Source organism: Geotrypetes seraphini, chromosome 5 (genome assembly GCF_902459505.1).
Source record: "Geotrypetes seraphini chromosome 5, aGeoSer1.1, whole genome shotgun sequence".
Taxonomy (NCBI): domain Eukaryota; kingdom Metazoa; phylum Chordata; class Amphibia; order Gymnophiona; family Dermophiidae; genus Geotrypetes; species Geotrypetes seraphini.
Window position 1 is genome coordinate 139,576,935 of NC_047088.1, and position 13,916 is coordinate 139,590,850.

General features: G+C 41.4%; 1 protein-coding gene across 1 annotated transcript in view; it reads right to left on the reverse strand.

Moving 5' to 3' along the window:
- Window positions 1-13,916, reverse strand: part of ADAM23 (ADAM metallopeptidase domain 23) — a 727,231-nt gene that overhangs the window by 570,183 nt on the left and 143,132 nt on the right. Inside the window, 1 exon segment of the mRNA XM_033945744.1 lies at window positions 5,644-5,707. Coding sequence (XP_033801635.1) covers window positions 5,644-5,707 — 64 coding nt within the window.

Below are 13,916 nucleotides of genomic sequence, written 5' to 3' on the forward strand. Positions count from 1 at the left end.
AAGGGATGGAGGGAGGGCTGGGTTTGAAAAACTCAGAAAAAAATCAAGTTACCTCGTAAACTTAGACCTAGGGTTCCTTTTACGAAGCCGCGTTAGCAGCTTTAGTGCGCAAGACTTTTCATCATGCGCTAACCCTGCATTAGCCGGAAAACTACTGCCTGCTCAAGAGGAGACAGTAGCGGCTAGCACGCGCTATTATGCGCGTTAAACCGCTAACGCGCCTTCGTAAAAGGAGCCCCTAATGTCCAATGCAAGATCGTGGAGGCAAGGGAATGAACCTAATGAACAAATGAAGAAAGGAACCCTATGTTCCACTAGAGGTAAATGGAAAACCCCGATTAAACCTATCTGCATGGCGGTTGAAAGATAATAAACGACCTCCTAGAGTCAGTTGAATCTAAATATATGAAATAGATACGCCAAAAAGATTCAAAAACCAAATAAGAGAGGCTACTGGCTAATGCACCTATATGTAGCAGCCATCCCAACGAATAGTTGAAATCAGTCCTATCCTTTAGTAGATATGAATGAAAAGGGAAAAGAATTTTGTAATCAAATAAAAACATGATTTTCTTGAAAAGAATTATCATAGAGAAGCCGATGCTATGGAACATAAAATCAGAAAGAAATAGTGGATTACTGAGAAGAAAAACAACCTCCTGATAAAAATATTTGTAATACTGTATTATTATTCCGTAAGATCTCACAAAGGCTGAAAAAGTAACGTAATAAGCCTTAAAACGAGAAAATCAGTAAAAACAGCAAGGGGAAGCATATTATCAAAACAATATACCAGTAAGATGAAACTCCTCAAAGATTTAACAAGGAAAGTGAAAATGGACTTGTGTAATATCCCTGTAAAAAACAAAAATTGGTAGTTTTGAGTGCTGTTTTGTTGTTGATATTTTTAAGTCTCCTCATGAGGAGCTTAGTAAGGACAGAACAATACGAAAAAAAGGAGGCCTGAGCCCATTAAAGCGTATATGTAGAAATAAAGTGTTAGAACTTTTAAAACTACTGACCCTCTGGTAATGGCTCATTAGAAACTGGGGCATCAAAATATATAAAATGTTACCCAAGTAAAATAAGGAACGGAGAACGAGCTGTGGTTCCTAATATAGGTGCCACATGAAACACAAGTATCTATGAAGGTGACAGGAAGACAAAGTAATAAACTTGTGTCATTGAACTCCTGTACTTTCTTACTTTAATATCGAAGAGGAAACATGGTTAACCTAAGCTTAGCCATGCAGTACCCCCAAAAAATCAAAAACAATTTACTCCTGAGCCAGTGGCATCAACTGAAGGTAAGGAGATATCGTAGAATTGAGTGTGACATAACTAACCAAAGAGGCAATATGCCTGTAGTCAAGGTGCTGAATAGAATCTTCTTAGAAAAAAGGTCACCAACAGCAAAATGGAAACCTCAAGGTATTCTCGTAAGGAAAAAAACCTCAATGTTTTCTTTTCTTATTTTTAAGGAAAAACCTGCAGTGTTGCTCAGAGTTAAGTACACAATAGAGAAAAACAAATGAGGAGAAATAAAATTGCTGGTCTGAAGCTAATACTAGAGGACCAGCAAGAACCAACAGAGACTCAGCATAAAAACCTGTATTTGGTTTTTGAGAAGTACAACCCAAAGAAAACGTATGAGGACAGTTCCCACACTCAAACCCATTGAAGGAAATATGAATAGCAAGAAAAGCACACCACCTTTCCTACAGAAATATAGAAGCATAATGGCAGAAAAAGTCAACAGACCAAACATTCTGCCCCTCCGCAGTAGTCCTGAACTCTTCTTATCTTAATAAAAGCAAGAAATAAAATAACTCTGCAAGATCATTAAGAAATCGTTGTAGTAGAAGACCACATAAGGTCAGCAACCAAGAAAAATATGTCTTTTTTTAAAGTAAAGACCTCCAGGTAACTTAAAAAGATAAAAAGATTCCAACAGTGAATCAAAAGTACAGGCTTTTGGCATCACCATGGAAGAGTTTTGAGTCTTCGCATGAGAAATAGAGAAATTTCAAGAGGAATGAGTCTTACAAAGATGTGACTGCATTACATTAGCAGAAACGAATATACCATTGGTAAGAGAGGTAAAAAGGAGGTGACCTAGGAGTAGTCTAGAGGTCACAACAGAGAAGTGTAACAGGTAGAAACAGTAACACACTGAATGAAGATCAATACAAAAACCAAAGATCTGTGACAAAGGTACTGCTTGATTTCAGTATTGGAACCATACCCAATGGTACTAAAAGATGCTGGGATAAAAGGAAAAACATCCAAAAAGGATGTACTGGCCACCTCCTCTCCGACATCCATTCCCAAACCTCTGGGTTCCTTTAGAATAAAAAAGAAGATGGAATAAAGGGTGCTGTGGATAATGTCCATTAAACCAATGGTTCCCAACCCTATCCTGGGGGACCACCAGCCAGTTGGGTTTTCAAGATATCCCTAATGAATATGCATGAGAGAGATTTGCATATATTGGAAGTGACAGGTATGCAAATCTCTCTCATGCATATTTATTAGGGATATTCTGAAAACCCAACTGGCTGGTGGTCCCCAAGGACAGGGTAGGGAACCACTGCATTAAACAATAGGAGACACACATGTAGGGAAAAATATTTCAGAGCAAATTTATGAGCCTCCTGAAAAGTATTGTATGAACATTGATGGTATAGCGGAAGGTATGTTTCAGTAGAAAGAAACCTGATTGATTCTGTTTAGAAGATAAAGCAGAGAACCATGCCGCTTCAATAGTTAATATAGAGAATGTCTATTGATAACGCAGGAGTACAAAAGCAAACATTGCTTGTCTGCTTACTGTTTGTTTGGGGGGGGGGAAAGGGAGGGGGATTGGTGTTTTACATGGTAAGGAATCTAATTTATAGACTCCAAACCCATGTTAGATGCCACCATTTGTCTTTGCATGTTTGTATCCAGACAACCTTACAAAGGCTCTACCCCCATGGTGAATTCCTGAAGTAGTATGGAAAGATAGTTTCACCGCCATTATATTGTTTGTTTAAAACCATGGTAAGGAATCTATTTGAACAGGCTCTACAGCCATGTTAGATTCCCCCACTAGTCTTTGCATGATCAAGTCCTCTTTTGAACCTATACTGACACTCCAAGATAACAGCAATGCCAAATGTGATTAACATGCATTTCCATTCTCATGCGAGTTTATGCAGTGGAGTCCATGGGAAGATAAGTACCAAACAGCTGGAAATTAAGAAACTTGAGATCACTCACAAGAGATGCAGAAGTGATGGAGATAAAAAATACCACTTTCCAAGTAAGATAGTTAAGATGAGTAAAATATATTGGCTCAAATGGAGGTTTCATCAGACAGATGAGAACATTAATATCCCAAACCACTGGAGGCAGCTATTGATATTGAAAAGTCCTTTCTTAAACAGGGAAACATGAGGATGAGCAGTCAGATATTTATTGTGAACCTGAACATTTCTGACATCCAGACAGACGATGAGACTCCAATGATGCTCGATGATCCGATGAAGATGATCGCAGATATTTAGATCAGGAACAATATCCTCTGGATACAGAACAATGTCCTTCCGATGAATGCTCTGTCCAGTGCATAAAGTCATCAACACTGGAATCTATGTGCCACATCGATACCTAAGACTGAGCGGATATAAATGGGGGTCAAGAACTGGTTGAGTGGAAGGCTATAGAGGGTAGTGATCAATGGAGATCACTCTGAGGAAAGGATGTTACTAAGGTTCTGTTCTTGGGCCTGTTTTTTTAAACATTTTTATAAACGATATTGCTGTAGGGATGTCAATTAAGATTTGCGGATGATACCAAAATATGCAATAGAGTAGACAACCAGGATGGTGTGAATAACATGAAGAAAGACCTAGCGAAGCTTGAAGAATGGTCTGAAATTGGGGACTTAGGTTTGATTGTATATCTTGATCTTAAGGTGGCAAAAAAAGGGTGAAAAGGTGACGGCAAAAGCTAGAAGGATGCTAGGGTGCATAGGGAAAAAGGAGGTATTGATGCCTCTGTATAAGATTCTGGTGAGACCTCATTTAGAATCCTGAGTATAATTCTGGAGACCGCACCTTCAAAAAGATATAAAAAGGATGGAATCGGTCCAGAGGAAGGCTACTAAAATGGTGCGTGGTCTTCATCATAAGGCATATTGGGACAGACTTAAAGATCTCAATCGGTATACTTTGAAAGAAAGGAGGGAGAGGGGAGATATGATAGAGATGTTTAAATACATACGTGATGTAAATGCGCATGAGTCAAGTCTCTTTATGAAGTTAAGAAGTGATAGGCTCCGCAGTAATCTAAGGAAATACTTTTTTACAGAAAGGGTGGTAGATGCATGGAACAGTCTCCCAGAAGAGGTGGTAGAGACAGATACTGTGTCTGAATTCAAAAGGGTCTGGGATAGGCACATTGGATCTCTCAGAGAGAGAAAGAGATCATGGTTACTGCGGATGGGCAGACTAGATGGGCCATTTGGTCTTAATCTGCCATTATATTTCTATGTCTTAAAGCTTAGTCAGTCCTCATCCAGGTGAGATTTACACCATCTCCTTTCCAGCTTCTATCTTTAGCACTTAAGGTTCCAAAGTGCTAGAGAGAATCAAGGAGAGTGTTTCAGAGTGAAGTTTTCTCTAGGGACTTATCAACCTGCTGTTTTACTGTAGAAATGTCTTACATAGGGATAGACTTAGGCTGACTGTGCATTAGGACCTATCAAAATAAATTATTTGGGGACTGGGTGACTCTTCCTAGGTACATCATACATATCTGAGGATCAACACAATTTTATTTGGCTATTATCTTGCAGATTTGGTCACAAAAAGATTAATAAGCACTCTTCTAAAGCTTCAAGGATATATTCTCAGCAGTCAGATGTTTGTCTCTGATCTCTTTCCAAATGTCTAGCCATCCTTGTTTCACAAAGGATCCATTGCTCTGTGGCTTCAAGGAGAAGAATAGTTTAGGGAGCTTGCTACTTCTTTGTCCTAGGGCACCCTCTATTCCCTTACAGCATCCAGATACTCAAGGGCAGGTTTTCAGGAAATTTTCCCTTTTTCTGGAAAAATAAAAATAAGCTGCCCTTAAGGGGAAGCTTGATCAGGCAGACCTGGAGGCTGGGTTGTGCTGCCCCATGACTGAACTACAAACACCTGTGGGCTACCACAAGAGACAACATAACCCAAAAGAAAAATTCAGTCCAAGTCACCTGCCAAAATGGCAGTATCTTACAATGATCCCTTTCTTCCTTGATGAAATACTTTTTGCATTTTATGCCTTTGATTTGAGGTGGAATGTGTTCTTATGACCTGTTATTAAGTTTTAATGTGTTTAGTGGTATCTTTGTCTTGCTCAGGTTTTATCATGTGGATTTTATAAATGGTTTGGGACTTGAGGTAAGATGAAGTTTTATGAGCTATTATGGATTTTTGAGATATTTTAGAGGTAACCCAGTTCCTTCTCCAGTTCTGAGTAGTTCTCACAAAAGAAAAGACATCCTTTCTGATAACTGTAGAAAGTTAAATTGGAAAATATTATCATGTTTCTGTGTCCTTACTTTAATCTTTATTCTGGCAAGCAGAAAAACCCCATCTTGTTCTATAAATCTCTTACCTTATTTAAGTGTGGTTTTCCTTTTTTGTAATGAATCTCCACATAGTCTGATGATAGCAGGTCACTGCAAGGAAGAGAGAGAAATTTAATAGTTGAGTATTTTGTAAAACAAAAAAATGAAAGTATCAAAAGGCATAATTGTTGGATTCAGCATACTATTTGTCTGTAGGATTTCTAGGAGGGAGTCTAAAGGACATGGCTACATCTGCTTAAGGATACCCGCCCTCCACAAATCAGAACCACCATAAAATTAATAGTCCCAAGGAAAAAGGGACATTGGAAGGGTGGAGCCAGGCAGGCCTTGTCCAGGAAATATTAAAAAAAAAAAAAAAAAGTGTAGGATGAACACAGAGGATCTCTAATTAGAAAACAAATGGTATAAAACAAACTTAGGGCTGGAACTGGATGTCCCATATATGGTGATTTGGTTTAGGATGAACCGAGGAGGGCTTTGATAGAAGTTCTGGTGACAGGATGGCTAGGATAGGCTGAATTGAGCTTTGATGGCAACTCCGGAAGTGGGAACCTAGACAGTATTAGGCAGACTTCTATGATCTGTTGCCCAGAAATATTAAAGAAAAGACAATTTAAACATGAATGTATAATGAGTGTGACTGGGCAGACTGCATGGACCATTCAGGTCTGTATCTGCTATCATTTACTATCTATATATATATAAAATCGGAAGTATGTATGTGTGTATGTATGTATGTATGTGTGTGTGTGTATGTGCCGCGATCACGCAAAAACGGCTTGACCGATTTGAACGAAACTTGGTATGCAGATCCCTCACTACCTGGGATGATATGTTCTGGGGATCTCGCGGCCCACTTGCACACGTGGGCGGAGCTACAAACATAATATCAGATTTCACCCATTCATGTCAATGGAAAAAATGTAAAAAGCTGCCATTCTCACAGTAATTCAAAACCGGCTTGACCGATTTGAACGAAACTTTGTATGCAGAACCCTCACTACCTGGGCTGATATGTTCTGGGGGTCTCGCAGCCCACCTGCATATGTGGGCGGAGCTACAAACAGAAAATCAGATATCACCCATTCATGTCAATGGAAAAAATGTAAAAAGCTGCCATTCTCACAGTAATTCAAAAACGGCTTGACCGATTTGAACGAAACTTGGTATGCAGATCCCTCACTACCTGGGTGATATGTTCTGGGGGTCTCTCGGCCCACAACTCTATGTTGCTTGCTCAAGGGTGGGTTCACCCAACAATTTATATATTCTTGCTCCTGGAGGTGAAACTAAATATGTTGTTTATAATCACGTTTTGCGTTAGTTGTATTGTATTCATTTTGTCAAATATTTCACATTATAATTTGAATATTGTACTTTTTATTAAGCTGTAAAAAAATAATTTCATTCACCACTATAAAGTATCTTTATTTGAATCCATTTACAGTGTTATTGCTATAATTAAATACCCGTGCAACGCCGGGGCATCAGCTAGTGTTACTATAAAAGCTCAGTGCACAGTAAGTTAAAGGAGGTCCTGCATATGCCTCCTCCACCGTGTCTGAACTGCAATAACAACAGCCAAGTTTAACCTGGGACCGTGAAGAAATATCATCTTGTCCCAGCCAGAAGCACCAGTAAATACTGTTGACAAAAGACTGTAGTGCATGCCGTGGCCTGCAGGGGCAGCACCACAGGAAGAGTTTGATGCATTCGACTAGTTTATGTTATTTTTCCCCTTGAGTGTGATAGAAACATAGAAACAGAAAAAAAAGGGCCATAGCCCATCAAGTCTTCCCACTCTAACAACCCTCCCCCAAGCTACACTCTATCAATCCTCTCCAAGCTGCCCTCCTCTACGCTACCCTCGTAGGGATCCGACATGGGCATCCCATTTATTCTTAAAATCTTGTATGCTTCTGGCTACGATCACCTGTTCCGGGAGCTCATTCTAATGGTCCACCACTCTTTCAGTGAAGAAGTACTTCCTGGTATCCTCATGAAATTTCCCCCCCCCTGATTTTCAGCGGATGTCCCCTTGTGGACGAGGGTCCTTTTAGAAGGAAAACGTCTTCCACCTCTATGCGACCAGTGATGTACTTAAATGTCTCTATCATATCTCCCCTCTCCCTAAGTTCTTCAAGAGAGTATAGCCGCAACTTGTGCAGCCTGTCTTCGTACGATAAATCCTTGAGCCCCAGGATCATCCTGGTGACCATTCGCTGAACCGACTCAACTCTCAGCACATCCTTACGGTAGTGTGGCCTCCAGAATTGCACACAGTACTCCAGATGAGGTCTCACCATGCTTCTGTACAATGGCATTATGGCCTCTGGCTTCCGGCTAACAAAGCTTCTACGGACACAACCCAGCATTTGTCTAGCCTTGGATGAAGCCTTCTCCACTTGATTGGCTGATTTCATGTTTCCACTAATGATCACCCCCAAATCCCGCTTTGCTGCAGTCCTGGTCAAGGTTTCACCATTCAGTGAGTATGTCCTACATGGATTATTGTTATCAAGGTATATGACCTTGCATTTTTTCGCGTTGAAGCCCAGCTGCCAGGTCGTGGACCAGTGTTCCAGTAAAAGCAGGTCTTGCTTCATGTTGTCAGACAAATCATTTTTACTTGCAGTGTCACTCACAGTGTTACATAATTTGACATCGTCGGCGAATAATGCTATTTTACCTTGAAGCCCCTGAGTCATGTCTCCTATGAATATGTTGAAAAGGATCGGACCCAAGACTGATCCCTGCGGCACTCCACTGGTCACCCTCGACGTTTTAGAGAGGGCACCGTTAACCAACACTCTCTGAAGTCTCCCACTTAGCCAGTCGCTAATCCATGCAGTTAGTGCTTCACCTAATCCCATTGATTTCACCTTGCTCAGTAATCTACGGTGGGGGACGCTGTCAAAAGCTTTACTGAAGTCCAAGTACACGACGTCTAGGGACTCTCCCAGGTCCAACTTCCTAGTTACCCAGTCAAAGAAGCTGATAAGATTGGATTGGCATGACCTACCCTTGGTGAAACCGTGTTGGTGGGGGTCGCGTAGGTTTTCCTCGTCAAGTATCGTGTCTAATTTGCATTTGATTAGTGTTTCCATGAGCTTACTCACAATCGAAGTGAGACTCATCGGTCTGTAATTTGCAGCTTCTGCCTTGCAACCCTTTTTGTGCAGAGGAACAACGTTAGCTGTTTTCCAGTCCAAAGGGACTTTTCCCGTACTTAGAGAGAGATTAAAGAGTACGGATAACGGTTCCGCTAAGACGTCACACAGCTCTCTGAGCATCCTCGGGTGCAGATTGTCCGGTCCCATGGCTTTGTTCACCTTGAGTTTCGATAGTTCGCCGTATACGTCACTGGGTGTAAACTCGTGGTTCTGAAATGGTTCTGAAATGGGTCTCCCGAGTTATTCTTCTCCTGTAACTGGCGCCTCGCAGGTGAAGACTGAGCAGAAGTACTCATTTAGTAGTTCGGCTTTATCTGTGTTCGATTCTGCATAATTCCCGTCAGGTTTTCTGAGGCGTACTATTCCATCCGTGTTTCTTTTTCTATCACTAATATACCTGAAGAATGATTTGTCCCCCTTTTTAATATTTTTCGCTAAGTTTTCTTCTACTCGGAGCTTGGCTTCTTTGACTGCCAGTTTGACAGCTAAAGACTTAGTCATATATTTTATGATACTAACAGAAAACCTGGCATTTTTAATAAAGCATTTTTTCTGTTCCCCTGAACCCTCTGGGTGGTTCTGTATTGTCTGGAGACTGGGCCCACTCCCACCCTCGCTCATGTTAGTCTGTTCTTACTCAAAAGTGTCCCTAATTTTGTTCTTTAATCATTCCAAGTACCAAGCATGCATAACTTAGGGCTCCTTGTACTAAATGGCATTAGAGGTTTTTAGCATGGGCCGTCAAGTTAAATGTTCCAACACTTATAGCACTCCTAAGAGCGTCGGAGATTTACCTCGTCGGCCCGCACTAAAAGCCTCTAGCATCGTTTAGTAAAACCCACAATTAGCTAGGTAACCTTATCATCCCATCAGATAACTCAAAGAACCAGGAGAGGAGTACAGCAGAAGAAAGAAAATGGCTATAATGCTGTACACCAATGTTTCTTAACCTGTGGTATGTGAGGCACAAGAAGGGACAAACACAAGTGCCAATAATCCTAGTAAAAAGAGTGTAGCACCCCATCCCTGCTGGAATCCTTCTGTTACACTTTTCAGGCTGCAGGGAATCTGAGGAGGCAGGAGTAGTTACACAGGCATAGAATACCAAATCTGTTACAGAAGACAACAGATGCATGAAAGAGGTGTAGCTATGTTCTACATACCCAGGAACCCTACCACTGCTGAAGTTCCCATTAAAGACTCAGAGATGGACCACAGTTAGTATAAGATGGAGGGATTTCTGAAGACTATATCATGTGGCTCTGGGAGATAAGATGAAGTAGTCAGGTACGCAGGTGGTATTCTCATCCCTCCTGCTCTGATCTTGTCACGGATGTAGGTGGGGGTTTCGGCGGGGCAAGAGGGATTGGGCTCCTTCCTGCCCCGATCTTATCGGGGGTGTGGATCGTGGCAGAAGAGATTGGGCATCTCTCCTGCCATGATGGCAATTGGTTACCCCCTGAAGTGACGTGGTTCGGGGAGGTGGGGCGATTGCTATCGCAGCAGGGGAGATGAGCCATCTCTCCTGCCGCGATGGTTGGGGTGGGAGGTGGGCAGGTTGCCAGGGCCGTTGAGCTCATCGCGTTTTGACTTGGTCTAAGTCAAAATGTATAAGTGCCAACTAGGCAGCCTGTTTTAGGTTTTGGTTATACCTGCTGTACGCCTATGTCTAGGACGGCCCACCTCCCACCTTTTCCCCTCCACTAAAAACGCCTCTTTTCGCTCTATGTGTTTAGAGGCAGGGGAAAGGCCTAAGCTGGTTTTAGATACATCTAAAACCAGCTTTGGTTATGGGTATTTGGATGATCAGACTTTTTGATCATCCAAGTACCCATTTAAGCCACTTTTTAGACTTTTTTTTTGTTTTGATTATGAGCCCCTTAATGTTTAGTTTAGTTTATCTGCGTAACAAAATGCCTATCCCAATCAGATTGCAACTTAAAAAGATGCTGCTTGATAAAGAGGAGAGATATGCCCTGGTAGTAGTGGGCATTGGCATATCTTTATTCACTTTTTGAAACTATACTCACCCAACAGAACCAGGGGCATTTTATGATCAAATGTCAGACCTTGTTGACTAAACACATAGAGGGAATATTATCAATTGGTGGAGATTTCAATTTGTTGATAGATTCCTCATTAGATAATTTGGCTAAGCAGATATATTATGCAAATTCTGATTAGATCAAATTAAACAGTTGTTTTGGAAATGGGGCCTTTGGGATCTGTGAAGAAAGAGACATCTGGGAGAACGAGATAACCACGCTAGGACATGGTTTATTCATACTTATATTATACCTCACATTAAACTAGATGGGGGGGGGGGGGAGAATCAGTCATTGATATTGGCAATTTAATAACAGTTTGTCTGATGATCCTGCCAATATACAACAAATTGAAAAGCATATTTTAGAATATTTACATTTTAATGATAGTCCACAGGTTGCCACCTTAAAGTTTGGGAGAATACCACACTCTACCAAGTTTTGATCTAGTAAAGAGAGCTTAAAACTATTTTGTTCATACATGTGTATAGTATTTCTCTTTGATTGGAGCTATAATGGTAAAATATACTATAAATGCCTTTGTAAGCTGTTAACTCAATAGATACCATTGTTTTACTACATTCATGGCTCTTAGCAGCAGTGACGATTTTATTAAAACCAGATAAGAATGCACTTAAATGCGGTTCCTATAGACCTATCTCATTACTGGGTACCAATTATAAACTTTTTACAACAATATTAGCTACTAGGCTTCAACAAATATTATCCCATCTGGTTCATATAGATCAAACAGGGTTTATACATGGTAGACAAACATTTGGTATTAGGTGCAAGTCATTCATCCTTAAATCTCCTACTGGAAACTGTTTTGCAACTGCTACAAAGTTTTCAAACCTAGTAGTTCTTGGCAACTTCAACCTCGCATGCATTGCAGGTCAAAACAATTTTCAAACCCTGTTTCTTGAAACAATGCAAGATCTAGGTTTTAGCCAGCTTGTCTCAGTCCCAACGCATGTTCTGGGAAACACCCTTGATATGGTGTTTGTATCAAAACCCTATCTCAAAAATGGAACTAAACTAAACTAAACCTTAAGTTTATATACCGCATCATCTCCACAGATGTGGGAGCTCGGCACGGTTTACAAGAACTTAAAATATAGGAAAAGAAGGGAAAAAAAGGTTTACATGAACTTATATATAGAAGAGAAGAGTAAGGGGGGTAGAATTACATTTTAGTGAAAAGCCAGGTTTTCAGTTGCTTGTGGAATAATTGGAGGGAGCCCAGGTTCTGCAGCGGGGTAGTAAGGTCGTTCCAAAGACCTGTGATTCTGAAGAGAAGGGATTTTCCCAGTTTGCCTGCATAGCGAATACCGTGTAGAGAGGGGAAAGATAGTTTATACCTTTGGGCAGGTCTGGTAGAGTCAGGACTCGAGGAGTTATAAGATAGTGAGATTAAGGGAGGAAGGATGCCGTGAATGATCTTAAAAGCCAGGCAGGAGCATTTGAAATGGATTCTGGAAATCACTGGGAGCCAGTGAAGTTTGGCTAGGAGTGGGGAGACATGGTCAGACTTGTGTTTTGCAAAGATCAACTTGGCTGCAGTATTCTGGATTAGCTGGAGTCTTTGAAAACTTTTTTGATAGGCTTAAGTAGATGGCATTGCAGTAGTCTAGTTTGGAGAGGATGATGGATTGGACAAGGACAGCGAAATGTTGTTGGCGAAAATAGGATCTTACTTTCCTCAGCATGTGGGGGCTGAAAAAGCTTGATTCTGCCAAGGAGTTGAGGGACTTGGGGGTAATAGAGGACATGACAATGAAGCCATCGGCGCAATGCGCAGCAGCTGCTAAGAAAGCAAATAGAATGCTAGGAACAATCAAGAAGGGTATTACAAGCAGAACGAAAGAAGTTATCCTGCTGTTGTATCGGGCGATGGTGTGCCCGCATCTGGAGAACTGCGTCCAATATTGGTCGCCATACCTAAAGAAGGAGAGAGAAGAATCAATAATGATGCCAAGGACCTTGCTTGAGAACTCAAGCTGCAGTGCAGCGCCTGAGGGTAGTGCGAAGAGGATGGGCAGGTGTTCTAATTTTGGGCCGAGCCAGAGTAATTTTGTTTTTGATTCATTCAATTTTATCTGTACCGAAAAGGACCAGGAATGGAGTCTCATTATGCAAGCTGTAATGTTCTCGTGGAGGTTGGTGAGGTTCTGGTCTGTCTCAAGGAGGACAAGGATGTCCATCAGCTTATGTGTAGATTGTTTCAAGGGGGGATAATTGGAGGAGTTTCAGGGATAGGGGATAGGGGTGATCCCTGAGGGACACCGCAAGATAGTGTCCAAGGAACGGACATGGTGCCATTTGTGTTGACAGTGTAGGAGCGAGAGCATAGGAAGTTTGAGAACCACTTTAAGACGGTGGAGTCAATTCCTATCTCGGAAAGTTGATAAAGTAGTATGTCGTGGTGGACAACATCGAAAGCTGCAGAGAGATCGAATTGTAATAGGACAGTGAATTTGTTACGAGAATGTAGTTGTTGCACCTTAGAAATTAAGGAAACTGGGAAGGATTCAGTGCTGAAGTTGGGTCTGAAGCTATATTGGTAGGGATGGAGGATGGAGAATCTCTCTAGGTAAGAAGAGAGCTGGGTGGTGACTATGGACTCTAGCAGTTTAGTTAGGAGAGGGATATTTGCTATGGGGCGGTAGTTAGATGGTAAGGAAGGGTCGAGATCGGCTTTTTTCAGAAGAGGGAACAAGGCAATGTATCCCATTTCTGTGGAGAACAGGCCCGATAGTAAAGCAGAATTTATAAGCCTGGTAAGGGAGGAGATGGCCTGCGTAAAGATAGGAAGGAAAAGGATCCAAGATGCAATTGCAGGATTTCAGTTTGAGACAGAGTTTAGAGATCTGGGATTCAGATACGAGTTCAAAGGCAGTCCAGGATCTATCAGCAGGGATAGGGTTGGAGTCGTTGGGAGGCAGAGAATTGTAAGAGACTGCTGGGGGGAAAGAACTCCGTAAGGTAGTAATCTTTTCGTTGAAAAATTTAGCTAGGTCATTTGCGGATGGGGGAAAGGGGAAGATCACAGAAGTCATCCCAGTCAATTGATCAGACCAT